Source organism: Hipposideros armiger, unplaced genomic scaffold (genome assembly GCF_001890085.2).
Source record: "Hipposideros armiger isolate ML-2016 unplaced genomic scaffold, ASM189008v1 scaffold_206, whole genome shotgun sequence".
Classification (NCBI taxonomy): Eukaryota; Metazoa; Chordata; class Mammalia; order Chiroptera; family Hipposideridae; genus Hipposideros; species Hipposideros armiger.
Window position 1 is genome coordinate 1,290,134 of NW_017731556.1, and position 23,191 is coordinate 1,313,324.

The 23,191-nt window shown below is 39.3% G+C and overlaps 1 protein-coding gene across 1 annotated transcript in view; it reads right to left on the minus strand.

Annotated features, from left to right (window-relative positions):
• The window catches only part of PHACTR2 (phosphatase and actin regulator 2), a 240,151-nt gene that overhangs the window by 69,341 nt on the left and 147,619 nt on the right, over positions 1-23,191 (minus strand). Inside the window, exon 2 of the mRNA XM_019653744.1 lies at positions 1,261-1,428. Coding sequence (XP_019509289.1) covers positions 1,261-1,428 — 168 coding nt within the window. The remainder of the gene's footprint in view (positions 1-1,260; positions 1,429-23,191) is intronic.

The following is a 23,191-nucleotide window of genomic DNA, read 5'->3' on the forward strand; positions in this document are numbered from 1 at the left end:
CAATTATGAACGAAAGAGGGCTCAGTAACCAAGCTATCATTATTTCCCTCTAAGCCAAGTCTCTTTTCTGTTTCTACCTTTTTATTATGGGAATTTTCCAATATCTGTAAGTATTGAAATGAGAATAATACACCCCAAGGATCCATCACTTAGTTTAAGCAATTACCAACTCATGGCCAATCTTCTTTCATCTATACCCACCCCTCTTTCAGGATTATTTTGAAACAAATCCCAGACATAGTATCATGATTTCTTTTTAAATATTAAATGCCCAAATAAATTACATAGCTGCAAACGCATCGGAGACAACTTTCTTTAGGAAGCCCTGGTGTTTCCATTCCGTATCCTGTGCTACTTGTGGTATTATCAATCTTATTTCACAGCTCTAGAGCTAAAGGCCAGCTCTTATCTCAGCACAGACCAGTAAGATAAGCTCTGTGACCCTCCACATACAGTGACAATATTAGGCTTTGGTGCAATAAGGAATTTTGATGAAGAGGCTGTGCTGGACTATGAGCATGGAAAAATCTGAACTTACGTCAATATATACTAACAAAATACCACTGATACTGAACACTAATTTAAATCGGGCTTAATTGGCCTGAGATTGAAAGTCAGCTTCCACCATGAGTCCACACGAAAGGTACTAAATAACACAATTCTTAAGGTTTAACAAACCCACAAAATAAAATAACAATAATAAATTTTTCACACCAATGGAGTTATGACTCCACTAAGACAGAGACCAATTATTTGTCCTAAAGGCATGATGGAAATGTAAAATTAAACAATAAATATAGCAACACTTTTCTTTCATACTGCCATTCAAATTTTGCCCTCAGAACAAATGCATTAAAAAAAGACATTAAAAACATTTTTAATTAACAAATAGGATTGTGCTGCTGAAACTAAGTAGATAAATAATAATGTGTGTGATTTGTGTGTGTATGTGTGTGTATAAATGGATAACTGCAGCAGCTACAATGTTGACAAGTAACATTTCCACTTCTCATTTTCTACATCACCTCCCCCTCTCTATGCATCAGTATTTTATATGAATCGACAAATATATATACATATATACACATATATATAATATATAAAACAAGAATATATTTGAAAGCCAAAGTGAGTAGAAAAAGAAGGCAAATGAAAAAAAAACCAAAACGAAATAAAAACAACCCTGCAATACACAATTTTTTACCTTTTGAAGAATTTAACAATTGATCTTCTCTTCTATCAAAGTTATAATATTCGTACCTGCTGAGGTTTCTCTAAATTTGTCACTGGTCTTCTTTTTCCTCCATTTCCAAGGCTTAAAGATTTTACCAATGGTGGAGAGCTTCCCCTTTCTCTTGAAGGGAGGTGTTTGGGAACCTGGTGTTGGGCCATCTGAGTTTGCTATAGAAGCTTTATCCAGTCCATCAACTGCATAGAGAAAAATAAAGTCAGAGAAAAGCTGTAATGAAAGTGAGAAACAACACCATCTATTGTGCCCTGCACCGTCCATAGTGAGCATACCCATTTTGATTGGAATCTTAAAGTTTTTCTGCCCCATTTTCCAGCTGGTAGAACTCCCCTGATATCAATCATTCAATCAATCAATCAGAAATCATAGTCCTGTCAGATAATCATTTGGGGGAATAAAAAAGAAGAGAATTACATAATAGGTAGGGCCAGACACAGAAGGGTCTGTGAAACACAGCTGAACCCATGTGCGACAACTACATCAATATTTTGTGCAGGAATAAAATAGTCTTAAGTATTTCAGAAATAAGATGTCCATCTGGAGGCTAGTTTGGCATTCTCAATGAAAATTTCACTTATGGCGTAGTAAAACTATGGTTTTACCAAACAAAATTTAGTGCCAAGAAGCTAAATTCTAATTTTTACAAAGCTAAAACTACCTTTTGCTTCTATTCAAATAAGTTTTCAGCTTCGAATAAACTGACTGCCATTACTACTGACAATATGTGGAAACTGTGAATATTGTGTAAGGTAGAACATATCTTTATGTGCCTTAATCATTTCATTAGTCAGAAGAAAGGCCCAAAACCATAAGCTGCATTGCATTATATTCAAAATAGAAGGAAGACAGAGATGACTTATATTACCCCAACTATCAAATTTTAATGGCAAATAACTGGAAGCAGCTCAGAATGGATCAACTACAGTATTAGTCATAGAATGAAAGAGCACTCAACATTTTTATAAAAATGAGCCACTGATACATACAACAAGAACAAGCATCTCAAAAACATTGTGCTGTAAAAAAAAAAAGCAACAAAAGAGTACATACTGTGTGATTCTATTTATGTGAAGTTCTAGAAGGGGCAAAATTAATTTATGGCAAAACAAACAAACAAAAAAAAGAAGAAAAAAATTCAGAACAGTAGTTACTTCTTGGGGTGAGACGGAGGTGGGAATTAATTAAGAAGAGGCATGAGGGAACGCTCTGGGGTGATGGAAATTACCTCAATGAGGGATGGATTATACAAAACACATCAAATGGTAATTAGGATATTGTGTATTTCACTTTATGTAAAATTTACCTTTAAAAAAAGCCCATAAATAAGTAGTGAAGTCCAATTAATGATGCACGCTGAAATGTTTAGGGGTGAAGTGTACTGAAGTCCACCAAAAAATAATAAATGGATGGATAGATGGAATGGACAGATAAATATACAATAAAGTGAAATATGGCAAAATGTTAAGTGTTGAATCTAGGTGGTGGATATGTGACGGTTAACTAAAAGTCTTTAATCCTCACAACTCTTTAAACAAAATATCAGGAAAAACAAAACAAATAAAACAAAAATGGAATGGCAAGGACTTCTGCTTGCAGAAAGATGGAGCAGGCTTAATTCTGTCCTAGTCTTTCTGCTAAATACAACTAAAAACAACCTGGGTGTTACATATAAAAAAAAACCAGTATAAGGCTCTGCAAGGTGAAAAGAATGTAGACCAGCCTGGGACCCCAGGACCCAAGAAACAATATGGCGCTAAGATCTCTGGGTTTTCTGTTTGTCTCGTATATCCCAGACTTGTAGCTGAAGCTGTCACCAACCTGAAAAGACCAATGGTCACAGACGAAACAAGCCTCAACAAAAGCTGCTCTCTCTAGCTAAAGGAGCAGGAAAGGAACAGCCTAGCAAGACAGAAAACTTTTAAAGAAATGACTGCTTTACTCCAGCCAAACACCACAGAAGAAACTGTGACCATCCATGTCAGCAAAGGTGAGTGGGGAGACTAGACTTTTACCCTCAGGAAGCTCTAATATGGAGCTTGCTGTCAGAGAAGACCAAGGAGGGCCCTTATGACTGCCGGCTGGTAATGACGCATCCTCTACAGTGCCAGCGGAGACGATGTGGGAGCTTGACTTCCAGCCCTACCTGGCAGTAACAAGGTATCTTCCTTCTTTCCTTCCCCCTAATACTGGGGTGGTATCAAGCCACTGCCCAGTGGGAACAAGGCCACCCCCACTCACTGTGGTGTCAGTGGAAACCACATGGGTGTCTGGAAATCCCACCATGCCCAACGGTAACAAGGAATCACCACCACCCCCATTTCTGCCACCAGGTATCAACAGAAGATGAATGGGGAACCTGGATTTTTCCTTCTACCTGGCAGTAATGAGGTGGTACGCCTTGCTTCACTTTCTGGAGAGATGTCATGCACAGCCAGTTAAAACAAGCGTTTCAATAAAATTAAGTTTTATCACATAATACAAAAATGTCTAAGTTTCAATCAAAAGTTACTTGACATACTAAGAACCAGGAAAATCTTAAACTGAATGAAAAAAGACAATCAATACATGCCAATGCCTAAATCCTATGAGTACTGCCAAACAAGAAGGATGAACCCATTCTTGCCATTAGTAAGGTCTAGCCTGATTTCAGGTGGAAATGCAAGTTCTTCGGTGTATGGCTCCTAGTCCTACTTCACCCTGCCCACGTTGACCACAGTGCAACAGGCGTAGAGAGATACGCAACAGACTGATGGTGAAGCTAAGCCAGAGTAAAAAAGTGAAATCCTTACTTATTTCACTTCCACTCCTGTCCAACGGCTTTCCTTAAACTCGAGGCAAACCCAGGGAGGAACTAAATGTATATGGTGTCTCTTCTTCATTGAGACTTCATGCTGAAGGCCTTAATTTTGAACAGTTTAAATGTTGTGAAATATAAAAGGGTTGACTATTACAAACATAGGAAGTAAAGTTTCCATCTCAAAATCACCTCTGTGGCTACAGACACACACACATCTAGTTCTCATTTTTTCTCAACCCACATATCCAGTTCCTTGACACTCCATAAAAATTCTGCTTTGGACCCGAACCATTTAAGAACAGTCTATTTTTCTCCTGAAAACAAAAAATCAACAAAGAAAAACAAAAATTGAATAATTCCCTAGGTGACAGATGGGGAGATTGAGGGAGTTGGTGAGTGAAAAATGAAAGTCTTAATGTTAAATTCATAGCTGCATAATAAATTAACAGCCATTATCTTTCTTTATTATGCAATTACAATTCTAGTCTTTATCTCTACTCTGGAAAGGGCCTGCCTGGGCCAGTGCCAAAGACCACACCAGCACGCACGTACACACACACACTAACACACACACACTTTTTCCTAATTGAATGAGTCCACCTGTAATTTTCTAATTGTTGGGCTATTATAATAAACCACACTTGCGATTAGAAACCATATGTTGGCACAAATTGCCATTGCACTCCTCTTACACCATGAACATAAAGGGGATTGTCACCTGCTTTTGAGTAATATAAACACAACATCAACTCTCTCCTTTCCTCCAAACATGTAAGGTACTGCCAATGCCACTGATATTTCTCTAATTTTTTCTTTTGGACCAATTTACCATTCAAATTAGTTTAAAACTTTCTAAAAAATTTTTTTTCACAGATCTAGTGAATTTAGCATTTACATGCAGCTAAAAACAAATTGCCAGGTGAATCCCAGATGAAAGCCTAAATTTAATGACTTTTAAATGTTAATTTTTATCCACTATCATGATAAAAGGAGTGATCTGTCATTTATCAAAACTTTTCCTCTCACACTTGAGATCAGCATTTTAAAATATTTAAAGCATTATTGAAATATTTTGAAATAGAGTAAAGAAAAGAAATACAGGCATTTGTTGTTCGAATGTACACAGTTTAAATGACACAGCTCAGTCTATTTTCCCACTGAAACAAGCTCACACACCTAACAAGACTTCTCCACGCCACAAACTGATAAGAATTCAGAGATAACATGCAGGTTTTATTTTTCATTTAAACAGAAATTTATCAATTAAGCAGTCCCACTGCAAACGTGACCATGCAAACCAAAACTGGATGTGGCTAGATAATTACCATATAAAACAAATTACAGGTTTGGATAGTCTTCCCTCTGAGATATGAGAATTGAATGACAAGGATTCTTAGAAAAATAAATCTAATATGAGAGTTTGTAGCATTTTTGTAATATTAGATGGCTATGTGATAGTTTAGATATTTATTTTAGATTTTTCTCCACACATAATTATTTTAGTCACTGAGGAAGTGAGACAAATGCAGCAGAGTATTCCACCTCTCACAATTTTGCAGGTAAAAGTTCATTTAGAAAAGAACCTCAATAAAAGAACTCCTGGTACGGATTCTGTACAGACCGATAACCACTCTGTGCAAAAGCAGGTGACAAAGTTGATCTCAGCTTTCCTCTAAATATCCCTAACTATCTGAAGGTTAATGAGACTACATCTGTGAAGTCCAACAACAACAAAAACAATTACAGAGAAATCATATGTGGTTAAAATGCTTCGAAAATATTCTGCTGTGCTAAGTATATGCTTACAACATTACGCATAGTGATTTCATTGTACCGAAGAAAAATATACCCATTAAAAGGGCATTATACAAAAACATCTGACATTTAAAAATCAAGAACTTAAAGAAAGCAAAAAAAAAACAAAAAAAACAAGCAAACCAACCTTTATTTCCTTAAAATATGGTTTCTGGGCTATTTTACTTTTTATTTTGAAATAAAAAGTTTAATTAAATATTAAAAGGTGGAATGTAATAACATATATATACAGTATTCAGTAATATAATAAAAAATAAAACATCAATATGAAATAGTGATTATTCTAGAAATTGAAGGCTGATTCAATATTTTAAGAATGAATACAATTCATTATACTACAAATTTAAGAAAAACAATATGACTGTCTTAATAGATGCAGGAAAAGGACAGGACAAAATTCCACATCCAATCATGATGTGCACTCTCATTATAGCAGGAACAGGAGAACTTCCATAAGCTGATCAAGTGAATAAAGCTGACAGCTAACAGCATACTTCATGGTAAAAGACAGCCTCCCCCTGCGATCTGGCACTTGACAAGGATACTCTCACCACACCCAAGCAGGAGATGCTTCCGGTTGTGGCCCAGGAGAGTGAGGGGAGAAGGTGACCACCCACAGGACACTTGAAAGTACTATGAGCTGAGGAACGAATGGTCAAGGAGGCCACCATTCAGAGGAAATCCCAGTGATGACGCAGTGCACATGCACGATGTCACTAGGCTATTTTCTTTGTGCCTTTGTCATTTATTAGGCTTACATAACCTTATCATTCTATGTTTATTTCTTTATTTTCTTTTTTTCTTTCTTTAGCTGAGCCATCCTGCCATCTGTTGGCAGCTCAGCTCGGGCTGGGACTTGAACCAGCGACCCTGTTGCTCAGAGCTCACACTCTTGAGCGAGCTCTTAACCAACTGAACCACTTGGCCGGCCCTTATCAATCAATTTTATATTGACAGATTTTAAGTTTCCATTATAATTCCGCCTTTTTCCCCTTCAAGGGCCACAGGACATATGGCAAAGAAGCATTAGAGCAGCACTTGGGAAAGATTTAACTTTATTTCCTACAATTACATGAGGCTTCTCTCTCACCTGACACAACGACGCGGTATGTGTGTCATCACACACAGGGGAATACATACAATTTCTGGGCACAGGATCAAGGAGACAATAAGGTCAGAGTAAACTGAAGCTAGGAGCCGTCACAGACGAGACCGAATGATGGTTTCTAAGGAAGTCAAGCGGCTCTCCTTGTCTTGAGTGGCCTAAAGGAAATCCTTGCTCTGTTGCTAATCAGTTTCCATTGGGTTGGATCAAATCTCTTCCTTTTGGGGGGGTAAGATAAATGACTGGTGGAAGGGAGGAGAAAAGGCACAGAAAAACCACAATGTGTGTCATTACACAGGGGTATGAGTTAACAATTCTGAAACTGCTCTGCATGTATACTGGGATGGAACACATGGAACAAATGGACAGTGGATGTTGGGAGTCAGGCTTCTCACTCTTGGAAAGGAAGATTACAGATAAGCAAGGGGGAAAGCTACAGTGAACCATGCGACACTGAATTAGAATGAACTCAGTGTTTGGCCAGATAGATAAAGAGATCAGATAGATAGATGATAGATAGATAGATAGATAGATAGATAGATAGATAGATAGATAGATAGATAGATAATGTGTGAACATATGGCTCAGTATACACACACATGTATTTCCTAGCTCTGTTCATTCAGACAGCCTAGACGCAATGATACCCCAGTGAGCACACAAGCACTCAAGTCTTGGTTTTTAACAGCACTCATCAATAAAATGAATCAGATCCCTCTACAGAAATGGCTGCTTCCAGGGCTGGGGACAGGAAAATACTAGATGAGCCTGGGGCATCTTGTAGTACAAGAAAGTAAGCAAGTGCTCAAAAAACATACTGATGGGAGTCTATCATAGTCACACAGGAACCAACTGAAAGAGTCCCAAGGGCCAAAGCTGGAACAATTTGAGCAACAAAATAAATAATGTTGTATTAGATTATAATCCAAAGTACAAAATAAATATTCATGAGTCCATACTGATATAATTATTGAATAAATAAATAAATGTGGGAGAACAGACAAATCCAAATCTGTATAGAAGGATTACAAATCATTTATATAAATACTCCCCACTCCTTAAATGTGGGCTACACATGGTGACTTCCTTTTAAAGAGAGCAATATGGAAAAGGGGGCAGGGAATGATTTTACAGTGGAAAAACCTAACAAACACTCCCTCAGCCAAGTGATTTGGACCAGCTTCCTCAATGACAAATCATGTGGATAGCATCTACCCTTGATACGATGTGATGAGAATCATACTTCAAAACCTCTAACTCCATTGTTACCACGAGAGAAACATCAGACAAAACCAAATTGGGGGACATTTACAAATTACCTGACCTATCCAACACCTCAAAACTGTCAAGGTCATTAAAAACAAGGAAAGTCTGGGAAACTGTCACAGACCAGAAAAAGCTAAGGAGACATGAAAATAAATATAACATGGAATCCTGGAACAAACAAAGGAAAACTAGTGAAACCCTAATGAACTGTAGAGTTTCATTAATATAATAGTAATGCACCAGTGCTCTCTGGATGCAACAAATGTACCTCACTGATATGAGATGAACAATAGGAGAAGCTAAATTGGGGGTATATGAGAACGCTACCATCTGCAACTTTTCTGCAAATCTAAACCTATTCTAAAAGGAAGGTTTCATTTGTTAAAATATGGCATTAGCTAACATGGAGGTCAATGAGGATGAGGATTTGGGAGATTCTTAGGGGAGAGGATATCAGCTCCAGTGAGACCTCTGAGAGTACTGTGTTTTGACAACAGTAAAGATTTCTTCTCAAAGAAATTTTGGAAAGTAACATGCTTTGGAATTGCCCAGCTTTCTCTCCAAAGTCTTCCTTTATTAATACTTTCGCTTCCCAGTATTTTATTACTAAGAGAATATTTATAGGTCATGAAACTGCTGTCTTAGTACTTTAGACCCAAACAAGGTAAGTTATACTTGACATCTTGCAAGACGGTAGACAATGGGCCCAGTTACACAGAATGGCAGCAGGAAGTGCTCAGTTACTGTGAAACCACGCAGAGAGGAGATCCAAACTCACTACCCAACACACACACACACACACACACACACACACACACACACACACACACTCCATGATGGAATTAAGCATCATGTATTGCTAATATAAAATGACAAATTTGGAAATTAAGCTTTTCAAGTTCCCTGTACTTTATTTCTAAATCATTGAAGCTGAACTGTTTTTAATGTGTGAATCAAAAGTAAATTTAAAGAACTTAATTTATTTATGATCATTGAGGACGCATATTCTAGCTCATCCGTGTTTTTGTTTGTTTGTTTGTTTTTCCTGGGAACTTGTGGGGATGGGAGAAGGGTAGCACAATTCAGAAACAGAAATCCCATAGCTCGTGCAAGTGTGAAAGGTCTGACGAGCAGTACCTAACACTGAACTAGTCACGGACCCACCCTGGGTTTCATTCTCTCCTGAAAGTGGAAATGAGTCAGCACTTTATTAATAGCAGAGTGAATAATCACTAATATTTCCTGAGTATTTATTGTGTGCTCACAGTAAATACCGCATTAGTGCGTGCTAATTCTCACAATAGCTCTGAGATAAGGCGCATTATTAGTCCCATTAATGAGATGAGAGAACCTAGATTCAGAGACTAAGCATCTAACTCAGTATCAGGGACTGTGTGTGTGTGTGTGTGTGTGTGTGTGTGTGTGTGCCTACATTCATATAAAGAAAGAATAAATAAATATTTATTGATTAAATTATATGGCTGAATAAAGAATACATACTTTCTCAAGGGACATGCCAAGTAGGCGGAAGAACGTGGATCAGAAGTCAAGTCTGTCTGCCTCCAGAGATGGGTCCCTTAAGCACTGTGCCACAAGGCCTGCTTTACCCTGATGCTATGAATCACCCCGTAAGGCCCAGGGTCATCACATGCAGTAAGACAGGATTCTTGTCCTTAATCTCACAGTGTGGTGGAAAGCAGACATGTAAAGTGGCCAATGATGCCAGCCAAGTGGGGAGGCACTCGAACAAAGGCGCAAGCAGAGCAGCCCAGGAGGGAGCAGTAAGCTCTGGCTGGCAGGCTTGGGAACACTGCACGGCGGCTGGGAGACTTGGACTGGGAGGGCAAAGACGAGCAGCCTTTCCTGAGGAAATCAAGAAGGGAATGGCCTGAAAGTGAACAAATCAAGGACGGCTGACCTTTTAAAGCAATGCCAAGAAAAATGTTTTCATTGTCGCAGTGCTGCGCTCACAATAGACAGATGATACACATTTATGAAAAAAGATAAAAACAAACTTATCAAGTCATGTCCCTCAACATGTAGAACGGTTAAACGTGAAAAATGTAAAAAGGAATCAGAGAATTTTTAAACTTTTTATGTAGAAAGCATCTACCACTACTTAAAAATCTGAGAATAGAATTTTAGTTGGCAGAGGAGAAAATTGCTTTCCATCAGCTGACAGTTCCTTTAAAAAAAATAGTCAACATTAACCTCCCTGGCGGTCTGATCATGTCAATAATTCTGTACCCAAAGCAGTACATTGTTTTGCATGGAAATTTGTTGTTTTATATTGTAGGCCTGTAATTCTTAGGAGTTACTCACTTAAATCTGTCCAAACAAGAGTCTAGTAGGCATCCCAGGTATGATAAAGTTTGAAACACAAAATCATAAATTATAATATAATAAGTAATTATAAAAAATAATATAATTTTATTCAATAATATAATCAAATAAAAAACACTGCAATTTGTCATCGGCTGGCGTTCTCATCAGCGATCACAGGAGGATACCGCATGATCGCAGGGAGCAGTTAAGAGACTTCTCTGGGACACTGCAGTGTAATCCTGAGTGGGGTTACCGCTTCTGGCAGTGAAAATTAACCCCGAGCCACCCTCGGGGTTACCGCCAGGGTAGTTAAAGCAATAATCATGGCTAAAAATATTTTTTAAATTATTTAGTCACCATCTTTTTTAAATCCGGCAAGAGTGAAAAAAAACCAGAATGTAAACAAGAAATTAAATTTAAAGAAAAAAAATAGGATGTGAAAAATGTTGCTATTATAATAGAGTTAAATGAATAGAGTTAAATGAAGGAATTTTACTCCGCCTAGAGGAAGGCTGCTCCTATAACTTGCCTCCAAAGTTGCTATTTTCCATTCTTCTGTCACCTGAAAGAAACTATAAAGTTCTCTAAAGGGACTGACTTGGGATAAGAGCAGCACTTTCCACTGTCATTAAAATTAATAATACGAAGCTTATTCAAAATAATTTTTGAGGTATAACACACATACAGAAATTATACGCCTTTGTACATGCAATGACCATCCAGATCAAGGTCTCATTCATCTCCAGGCCAAGAAGCTTCCTTCTGCTTCTTCCCAGTCAATATCCACCCTCTCCCACCCACTCCCCAAATAACCACCGTTTTGATGTCTATCATCACTGATTTGTTTCACCTGATCTTGAACTTCAACTTCGTGGAATTACACAGCAACCCTTTTTTGTTTGTCTTCTTTCACAGAACATTCTGTCTGAGACTCACCTAAATACACGAGCATTTCAAAGCGAAGCAGCCAAGTCACAAAATGAGAAATACGCTATCTATCTTAGCAAGACCTTGGATGATAAGAGTACTTGGAAATGATGAGTTTTATTCACAGCTCTTCTTTTGAGAAAGGGTATCATTACCACTTTCTTTACCTGGAAAATGTAAATAAATCTCCTTTCCCTTATTAGGTTTCTGGGAGAGCTAGTTACTTTTCTACCATCTTCTGAGGTTGCCCTGAAGCTGTGCTAAATTAGAAGATTAAAGGTAGAGAAGAAGTTTATTTTCTGTAAATAATGACGGCTTCATGTTTATTTTTACTCTGCACATTAGAGCGGGCAGCAGTTTTAGAACTGTGTTTAAACAATTGTGTTTAACTGGAGTTTTACATTACCATACATATATACATACATACATGTATGTGTGTGTATATATATGTGCATGTGTATGTGTGTGTGTGTGTATATCTAGATAGATAGATAGATAGATAGATAGATAGATAGATAGATAGATAAAAGCCCTATATATGAGGAAACTGAGACTTAATAAGGCTATGTGACTTCCCAAATCATTACCTTGCGGCAGTGACATGGCCAAGGTCATCTGATTTTGATCAAGGCTTTTCCCCCCACTCTACAAGGCTGTCCTCATTGGACTATGATATAGCTGAACTCATGGTAAACCAGCAGCACCTCCTAGTAACTCTAAAAGAGCAGTATGACTGTTTGTGGAGCAAAAAGCCAAGAAGACGTTGTATAATCAGGACAGGCAATAAATCTCAGTTAATGTTCTGGGTTTTGACCATCTGATTGGGATGGTCAACTGTTAGTCAAGAAGAGAGGTGAGTCCCGGACCCAGCTCTGCTACTTAACTAGCCCTGTGACCTTGAGCAAGGACCCTAATATTTCACTGTTGAAATGAGGAGAGTAGGTCAAATGATCTCTAGGCTTCTTTCCAACTTTAACAATTCTATGATTCTCATACTGCGTTGTGCTGAGTATATCGATCTCACAGGTCACATTCAGGCCTCTTGTAAGTGCTTCATGAATACTGCCTCATTAATTGTCACCACAACCCTATGAAGTAGGTGCTACTGGTGTTTGCATTTATTTTATAAATGGGGAAGCTGAAGCCCAGAGAGACCAAGCAAGTTGACCAAGGTCACAGAATAAGTGTGATTTAAACTCAATAGTGTGACTCCAGAGTGTCCTTTGTACAAAATAGGTCACAGGGTCATGGGTAGGAATAGGGCTCTATTTTAAGAGAAGACAAGACATAAACCCTAATGACTAATAACTTAATTCCACCCCCAACCACTTCCTTGGACTAATCCAAGAGTTGGGGCAGGCACTGTTTTGCTCTCTAAACAACGCCAGTGTCGTCACAGTGAAGTTCATGCTAGCTGCAGGCAAACTGTACGCTTCACTGGTACTGACTATGGCCATGTGATTGCACAGAATCCTTATTTACCACAGTATTAATTTTAGAAATTTGATGTCAGTTTTTTAACTTGTTTTTCTAACGGAGGCAGCCATTATTTTTAAACTCCCAAAGGGAAAAGCTACTAAAGACTTCCATCTGTCTGTAAGCACTGACAGAATTTCAGAGTTTAAACTTGTGTCTGAGAGGCCGACCGAATGAGTGTGTTTGTGCAGCTGTATGACATCCTGATGCACTGACATGAACAACATCTCCTAGACCTGCTGCAAGATATTTAACAGATCAAATAATGCCACTCGTGTTTGGGGTTTAAAGTAACTCTGATTGAGTAGGACAAGGGTCACTTTGAAAATAGAAAATCAATTTTAATGTAAACAAGAACATCTTAAGTTTTGAATATCACTGTTACCACTACAAGCAAAGGGTGCTCCATGAATAGATATGATGGCTGCGCTTAGGAATAGCAAGAGTTTGACACAAAGATGAAAAACAGGAAGGGAGCCAACTAACTTTCTATCTTCCTTCCCTTCGCTAGCCATCTCCTACAGCAATTCCCAGTCTAAGGTGGGGAACAGGTCTTGGTGTGTGGAGGGTGTGCTGTGTTTGTGAAAAGGGAGAAAAAGTCGATACATCTCCAGGAGACAAACTACCAAGTGAAAAAATTTCATCTCCTTTGTTAGGATAATGACCCCAGGCACACAGGGATAAAATTTTAGGGGAGAAGCTGGCAGACCTTACATATAAATTGTAAAATAGAACCAAATGCAATTTCCCAACTTTTAAATAAGTGGCTAAATTTGCCTCAGACAAAATTATTAAAAATTTCCCATCGAGGATGAATGTCACAGAAGTATTATGAAAATAACACATTAAATCTGGACCAATATCTTTAGGTCAAAAGGCTGAAGGATACGTAAGAGTCCTGAGAGTCTACATATAATGTGACTAACCCTGTCTCTAGTCCAACAGTCCCCTGGCAGTCACACCAAGTTCCCAAGGCTGGTATCTGTGAAGACACTGCTGGTCACACATACAATTCTGGACTCTCTCCCCAAAGTAGCAATGAGCCCTACCAGTTTATACAATGGAAGGCAGGACGCTGGGAGGAGAATTTATGTCAATTAGTTATAGAGTCTCCAAGGCTCCCATATTTACATCCTTGTCATTCAGTTAAGAGGTGACTACAACAATCCAGGCAACAGAACTTGGATGGGAGCAATGAAAATAGATTAGAAATGATGAAATGTACCCAAGGGACATTGAGGAAGAAGTGAGGGGATAGAGAAACTGCCCAGAGAAGTCATAGAGAACTCCATGGCCTGGACCTCTCCGAGGACTTGGTGGGCTGTCAAGACGAGAAAACAACAAGGAGAAAAGGCCTATGGCTTGTGTTCAGACACCATGAACTTGAGGTGTTGGCAGGACACTGAGAGGAAGATGTTCAGTAGACAGAAATACACTACTGGCACACTAGCAAGAAGCTGGCATTGATGCTATTTGGGATAATATTCCAAACAAAAGCAGCAGTTGAGGACCAGAGGCAAACTCTTAGACGATATTTACACTTAGGAGGCAGCAGGCTTTACACAATAAAGAGCCAGACTTATTCTGTACTGAGAGTCATCAGGTAAAGGAAAACATTTCATTTATTTGTTTTCAATTCACAGAGTGTGGAGGACTCTTAAGCATGTTTTTGGGCTGAGGGGAAAGAGGTTAGAGGAAGGGAGAGTGAAGATCCAAGGGAGAACAGACGAGCACACAGGGATCGAATTCCCTCAAGATAATACTGTGGAGTGGAGGAGGGGAGCCAGAACTTCACCTGGTGACTATGAGTAAGTGACCAGGAAGGCAGCAGCCAAGACATGAGGATAGCAGCCAAGACATGTGAAGTGAAACCCAGCAGGATGGCATGTACTTGGAATGAAAATGCACACAATATTGGAAGCAAAATGGGCAGAAATGACAGTCAGGAGTGGACGGAATGTCAATGGTGAGAGGTGTAGGAGAATAGAGCGTCCATGACAGAGAGTGGCAAGGGAAGAACTGACAAAGAGAGGCGGGTTTTAGAGAAAATAAGGAAGAACAAAGAGAAGTCCAAAAAAGATAAGGATGTAGAAAAATCTGCTTACTGTGGAATGCAGTCATTCATTCATAATTAAATTACTAAGCAACTATTATAAACAAGGTAATGCGCTTAGGCTACAATGATGAGCAAAAATGGATTGTAGCTCTACCTTTAGGAAGCTTACAGTCCATGAGGGAGGCTGACATTATCATTCAAGCAACCATCCATTCCAACAAAGAAATACCGCATGTAATGAGAGCACAGGGGATGTGGGAGACTGATGGGGCTTGCACTGTGGCAGCTGAGCATGAGTTCCAGGGACAGGCAAAACATAAAATGGTCTCCAAGTTCTGAGGTAAAATTCAGGGTAAAATTGTTGAGGGTTATAGCAAGTTAGTCTACTTTCATAATGCTGCCCAAAGGTAGAAATATCCTGTCCAAATTAAGCAGGGAACTTAAAAATCACTGAAAAGCAAAGGATTAACATTCCTTAGTTTATACGTTTATATACCCAATGAGAGGGGGGGGGAGGAAGGGAGAGAGAAAGAGAAGCAATTCCATTTGTTGTTCTTGAATAAAATAATTTTATAGGAATGATGCCTTTACATTTGCTTTCGATTTTTTTCTCCAATATAGTCACTAAGGATATCCCACTTACAAGATGTTCTGTTTTGGTTTCTTTCTTGCAAAATGACATGTGTGCAAAGCAAGCATTCCAGAGAACGATTTGTACCAGCAGGACTTGGGTATAACACCACACTGAAAGCCTTGGAATCCAATTGGGCCACCATCAAGCCAACTGGCTTATTCCAAAATTCTTTCCTGATATAATTTTTATTAAGATTTTCAATACTGGCCTGAAGGAATGCTGAATGCAAACTAGAATGAAGAAAAAAGGCCATAGCTGGACTTCAGAAGTAGCTAGTTGCAGTGTGCCAACTTTTCCAGAAGCTATAAAAATAATTTTTAATTGTTGTTGTTAGTAAGTGAGTAGGGATAAAAGGCTGCCTCTTCGAGGAGCAAATATATGAAGAAAAAGTAAGAGTCCTCCTGACTAGGAGTCCCATGAGGACAGGGACCAAAGGGTTTTTTGTCCCCGGTGGTGCCCCCACCCTGTACCTCAGCCACAGAAGGTACTTAATAAATATTTACAAAATGAATAACTAAGTCATAGACAATGTTTGGCAATAATGTACAAGGCCTGGCCTAACTAGGCTATGATTTATTTTAGCTTAAGACTTTTCACACAGAGGAAATTGTTTCCAACAGTGCCTTCCTGTAGAATTCCAAATATTTTGAAAGATAATATAACAAACACTAAGGTTTGAATTGAGAAAATATCAAAGCCAGCAGGAAGGATGATTAACACTCGTAAGAATGGTACAGACATTTTTTGGACAAATTTTTCAGGTCAACAAAACTTACTTGCTGCTTATTATGTAATTTTAAAAAGACAATCGATCAAAGACGAAGAGCTGAAAAAACAGTTGGAATAATTTATATGTGAAATAATCTTTTAAGAACTTTCTTTTTTAACATTAGCAATGAGTGGTGAAAATTAGTTTTATCAAGAGCTACTTTTCCACACACACCACAGTGACATTTCCTTCTTCCTTCTCTAAACACTTGAAACACATAAGGCACCTCACATTTTTCTTCAGTCTTCACCTCGTTTGCCTAACCGGGGAAGTCAGAAACGCAATTTAATTTCGTGGTAAAGAAACTGGGAAAGGCAAATTACCTAACTAAACTGGAACTTAATCCAAGTTGCTTTGGTTTCTTTCCCATTCTTTTCAGGTCTTACACATGAGAATTTGAATCTCTCAAAAAAACTGTGAAACCATATAGGAAACTATAAAACCATATTTTTAACCTGAAATCAAATTCTTTCATAATGACATTATCATGGATGTACTGATACTTCAGACTTTCGATTCACTAAACACATCAGGAACTGGTAGATTTACAAGGCCTTTTGCATAGTAGCCCAGTGTTGTGGTGGCAAATATCTGACTATATAATGTAACACGCTCAATTACTAGGAATCATTCTTTGAAACTGGCAACTAGCACCAAGTTTTTGTTTCAGTCTAAACAGAAAACACCACTGCTTCTATATCAACTTTCAACTGGGAATCGAATACCTCCTGTTATACCAGTATCTTAAGTGGAGCGAACACAAATGGAGATATGATTGACACTTGCGTTCTATATTAAAACTTCCAGCGAAGTAAAAAATATTTTGTTTTGTTTAATCCTTTAGCTTAGTTGGCACCCTGGTAACAGTTTGTATGTGCTTTAAAAAACAAACAAAACAAACAATTAGTCATTTTAAGTTTATACACAGACCTGTGAGTCCTACAGAGGAAAAACACGGACTTTAGAGTCAGTAAGACTTGAATTTAATATCTTCCTCGACGTCCTAGCTGGTAACCTTGGGCAGGTCACTCAACCTTTCAGAGTCTTTTTCCCTCATCCGTAGACTGGGATAATGCAATTCACCACTTGGGTTATTGCTAGGGTGAGCAGAAATCATACATGTAAAGGGTCATACTGCCTCGGCAATAAGAGTGGACTCAAGAAAGCTCAACTCTTTCCACTACTTTTCCTACTCTCCACCAAAGCAAGTGGAAAGGGGGTTGTTAAAAGATTTTGAGGGAAATAAATGACAGAAGAGGATTATTTATGATCTGGAGCAACTAGAGCAATATTTCGCAAATATTTTCCTGGTCTTTTAGAAGTCTCTAGGAACCCCCACCCCACAATAGACTTAGAGCCACCTGGTTCTCCACTGGTCTCAAGACAATTGCTGGGAGCTGCTAAGACCAATTAGCATTGAGGGAAGTCACCAATATCCTACAGCCAAAATGCCCTGGACTAAGGAAGGGAACATGACCTACACGAATGGGAGCGAGTAGCCAGAACTGAACTTGGCTCTATTTCCCACCAGCTGGGAAGTTGCACAATTTATTTTTACACTTGCACTTGCAAAAAATAAAAAAAGTAAAAATACAAACAACAAAACGATTTTATTCAAAAGACTGGTTGCTAACTTGGTGGGTCATGTTGAAAATCCAGTTACGGAGCTTTGTACATCTAGTTGGGCTATTACCTTGTTGTTACTTTTGTTTTTTTGAAAAGCCTGAACTATGTAAGATGTGTCGCTATGGCTGCCAAACACAGGAAGTTGCATTTACTCCTGTTTCCAAATAGGCCTAATGTCAAAACATAAAAAGTTCCGTTTCATGAGTCTGTTAACCTCAGATCCTTTACAGTTCAGGCACCTTTAAATGCAATAAATACCCAAGTCCTGAGGACGCTTGTGTACTGAGAATCGTTATCCGCTGGACTGGCTAAGAAATCATTATCAAAGAGGCCTCTGTTTGTTCTCCACCATTCCTTTTTTTTTTTAATTGGGGGGATGGGAACAGTGCTGGGGAATTGGGGGAAGGGGAACAGACAAGTTGCTGTCATTTTGTTCTTCAGTCTAGTCGTGGAGGACGTTGCTTCACTGGCCCAAGTTGGCACCATCATTGCGCTCTTCCCGGCCGAGGCAGATCAGTCGCCGGCTTCTGGACGGCCACTCACGCTGGCTGCTGGCTGCTCACGCCGGCTGCTGGCTACACACGGTAGCCCATGGCAACCCACTGCCGCAGGGGCTGCAGCCTATACCTTCGCCGGCGACTCACGGCAGCCCAGCTCCAGGTTGAGCTGTTGTTCAGCATCTTAGCTGTGGAGGGCAGTGTCACTGGCCCTCATATGTGGGATCCGAACCGGGGCCCTCTGGCGTCCCAAGCCAGCTCTTAACCATCGCGCCACTCAGCCGGCCCCCATTCCTTTTTCTGAGATCTAACAGGGACCTTGCTCTCTTTCTCTCTGCCCCTAGAACTGGAGTACTCAGCAATAAAAATAAGGTTGGACTGACATGGCAAAAACCACACATCACTAGTAATTAAATCCTTATCAGCTATTTCCACTGTATATAGTAAGACTCCATTTTTAGGCCTTTGGAGATTGAATTTTAAATCTGAAATATCAGGGTCTTGGATCCAAGAGAAGTGTTCTCACTTGGAAGAACACCAATGTTCGGCGACTTTTAACCTTCCTTAGGTTGAGTGTCCAGCTGATTCTAACTTGCAAAATGCCTTAAAAGACTAAAGTGACAGAATCATCACTAAGGGTGCGGAGGCTTGGCTAAGAGTTCCTGCATGCCCCGCACTGCCCACCCATCACAATCTGGATTCAGATCAGGGCCCAAGAAAGCTGAGTTTCTCATACAGCTTTTGGGGAATTTTTTCTATTTTTTTTATCTCGGCCATCTCTAGTCTAACTTATTTCTAGGAAACTTCTGGTCCAAAAAACCGCCTAAGAAATTAATCTCTGAGGTTACTGAAGCGTTTTTAAATCCCTCTAGGAAACTTCTGGTCCAAGAAAATGCCTAAAAAGTGAAATAATTTCTGAGGTTACTGGAGAGTTTCAAATCCTTTTAAGAGAGGATCTAGGTTTCCTAGATTCTCATGTACCCATGTCATTGTGTACTTAAATGCCTCGAGGGACCTGTTCCATTTAAACTAAGGAATTCTGAACCTTAACGAGGTGGGTATGCTTTTGAAGCCCTATCTTCATGTGTTGTGACAAGATGATCAAGTCCATCCAAACTGTCCATCCCAGTGAAGACTTCCTGACAAATTTAACAAGAGCCTCGAAGCCATCATCGAAAGCCTGTTAGGTGTTTTGCAAAGTGCATGGGACCTAATACAAACGTGTTTAGTCACACGTGAATCATCTTCGAATTACCAACCTGACTCAATGAGGCTGCTGCGTTTTCTGGCAAGAACATTCTTGTTTTGGCTTTACTTTGACAGGTGTTTAAACACAATCTTTCTTTAGTATTCCTATTCATTTTCTTTCTTATTTTAGCAGCTCTTTGTGAAGGGACATGTCACTCTGCTGGATATCAAACCCATCGAAGACAATGCAAGCATACAGAGTAAGAAAAATCAAACACAGAAAGAAAAAAAATATGTACATAGTGACATCTGGGAACAAAACATTTATCTAAACAGAGTGCCTCACATTCAGGGACCTCAAAGAAGATAAAAAGCCAGTCACGGGGCACCTACACAGTTTGTGACCACACTGCAATTAGAACCTTGATAAGCATTTTTGCTTTTGTTTTTCACACTATTATTCAATCAATGGGGTGCTCCAATCACAAGATTATCATCTCATGCACGGTTCCGGCAGAAACATAATGTTCGCATACCAGTGGTTCTCAACCTGTGGGTCGGGGTCGAACGACCCTTTCACAGGGGCCGCCCTAAGACCATCGGAAAACAAAAAGATACTTACATTATGATTCATAACAGTAGCAAAATTACAGTTATAGAGTAGCAACGAAAATAAGTTTATGGTTGGGGGTTACCACAACATGAGGAACTGTATTAAGGGGTCGTGGCATTAGGAAGGTTGAGAACCGCTGGCATAGACCATTTTCTAAATTTACCCCTTATACTCTTCATGTTGTGTGCTTCACTTCCTAAGTGCTGCTGTATGGTGACACTGGCTGATTCTCATTGCTGAAAACTACCTTCAATGCATCCTCTTAAGTCATAACTACTGAATATATAACATTGCTGGAAGTGAGCAGGAAAGAGACTGTAATCTATTGTATTTAAGGAGTAGAATTGAAGATACCAGAAAAAAGGCAACGGATCCAATGTGCTCACGAGCCATTGTGAATGGATCTGAGTTTGTTCACTTGTTTTAGGCACACTGTCATAGGCTGAATCGTGTCCCCCAAAATTCACGTATTGAAGTCTTTAGCCCCCAAATACTCCAGAATGTGACTGTCTTTGGATATAAGACCTTTAAAGAGGTGATCAAGGTAAGACAAGGTCATAAGGGTGGGCCCTAATCTAATAAGACTGGTGCCCTCTTAAGAAGACAAAGTTGAGACCTAGGCATGTGCACGTACAGAAGAAAGACCATGTGAGGACGCAGGGAGAAGGCAGCTGTTTGCAAGCCAGGGAGAGAGGCCTCAGATGAAACCACACCTTCATCTAGGACTCCTCAGTTCCAAGTCCTAAGCTCTTGGACTCCAGAACTGTGGGAAAATACAGTTCTGTTGTTTAAGCCACCATTCTGTGGTCATTTGTTATGGCGGCCCTAGGAAACTAATACAGACATTGAATGTTGTCTGTAAAGCTATTGATTCATACATTGAAGGGAGAGTGAAAAACGTCACACGGCTTTTAACCTCATCTCTCCCACACGCCACCCAGAAAAGGGGAAAAGAAAGGCTCTTAAAAGGTTTCTGCTATGATTACTTTATAATGGCTTTATAAATTAAAACCCCATCGTTTGAAAAATGAGGTATACATATTCTCTGACATTCTGTGGTCGGATGAGTGAAGGGGATTCAGTTTTCACAGAGTACAGTTCTAAATTCTCTTTTAAAATCTCAAGTTTGATTATATTCTTTTTCTGTTTTCTTGAAAAAATGAGCAGCCAAGTACTTTCCAAGTGACAGAACATGAGTTACGCACATATGTACACAATCCCGCTTTAGTCGACTTTTAAGAAAATGAAATGTTGCTCAGTTCGGCCCACAGAAACATCCAACAGGAGCTTGGTTAACTCGTTCGGGCTTACTCCAAGTTTCCACCCTCAGCCAGCTCCTCCACAGATGGCTTGGCAGGTCGGCACAAGTTAACTTCATAGTTATAGAAGAAATGTTGAAAAATACAAAATCCCTTCAGGTGGATGAAATCGGCAACAGTAATCCTGAATCCTCCTTTCAGGTCGCCCTTCGCAGGCCTGCAGGCTACCCATGTTGTCAGAAACATTTTCATTCTGGAAGGAAGTTCCAGGCCATGCTTAGCAGGCCCTCCTCAGAGCTTTAGACAAACAGTAGCCTTCCACGGGGAGGCTGAGGAACTCTTCAGAAAAAGCTTGTAGGAGACCCCAATTAGGACTGACTGAAATTTCCCTCCCACTGGGCAAGGTAGTGTAAATAGGCACAACATTGAAAGGAAAGACCCTTGAAGGACACACAGGCGAAAATAAAAAGGGCTAAACATTGTTCAAAAAGGAACTATGAAAAGAATTTTTAAATACACGATTACTTCCTTTTGGAGTTTTCAGAATTGGCTGCCCACATGTCTAAAAGAGGTGAAGGGCTCAGCCTCCTTTTATGAAATATATTTCACTAAAATCTTTATTGCAGTTCCTGCCGATTATTATTAAATACCTGTTTTCATGGAGTGCCCTGTTCTCTGACTTTGTAATTAGCCTGCAGCTACCGCAGATAAAGTTCACAGGCGTCTTCCTAAAAAGGCAAAAGGCAAAATTCTGAGTCCTTTCCTTAAACATAATTACCATTCTGCTGATAACCTCTTTCCCTTCAAATATAACTATATTAGGTTCAAACCTGGCTATTGAGGGAAATGAATTATTTTGCAGCTTATAATATTAACAAAATGTATGTGGGAGCGAAAAAAAAAATCTCTGGCAATGAGATTTTGCCAAAATTGTACTTGACAATGGGAACACTTGCTTGGGAACAGGACGTATTAGTGACCAAATTCATCATGGCACTGAGTACAGAATATCAGTTTTTTTTAACTGAGCATTTGTTAACTTCTACCCAAGTCAAGAGAAGATACACATTGTTAGTGAAGAGAAAATTTCATCTGAAGTCACCTTTTAAAAACTGCTAATCTCCAGCAGATGTTTCTCACCCTAAGAATCTTCTGGAATGCTGGTTGAAAATCCAGATTCTGAGACCCCTCTCCAAAGGACTGATTTTGCTAGTCTAGAATATGGAGCACAGAAATGAGTATTTTTACCAAGCACCCTAGGTGATTCTCACAATTGGCAACTCTGTGAAATACCAACCTTTAGTCTGTAATTCCCTAGGATGCCTTCAGGGCCAGTAGCCTATAAGGATGGTGGGCCCTTAAAACAAAATGCACAAAAATACAGGAAAAGTACAATTATTTTATACAGATCTTCAACAAAAAAAATTTTTTTAAATGCTATCACACTGTGTTTAAACAGTCTACTCAGCTATAAAACTTGTTATTATTATTAGTTTCAGGTGTATAAAACAATGCAATAGTTATGCTTTTCACCCCTCACAAAGTGACAACCCCTCTCCCCCATCCACTGTCCCCCCACCCCCGATATC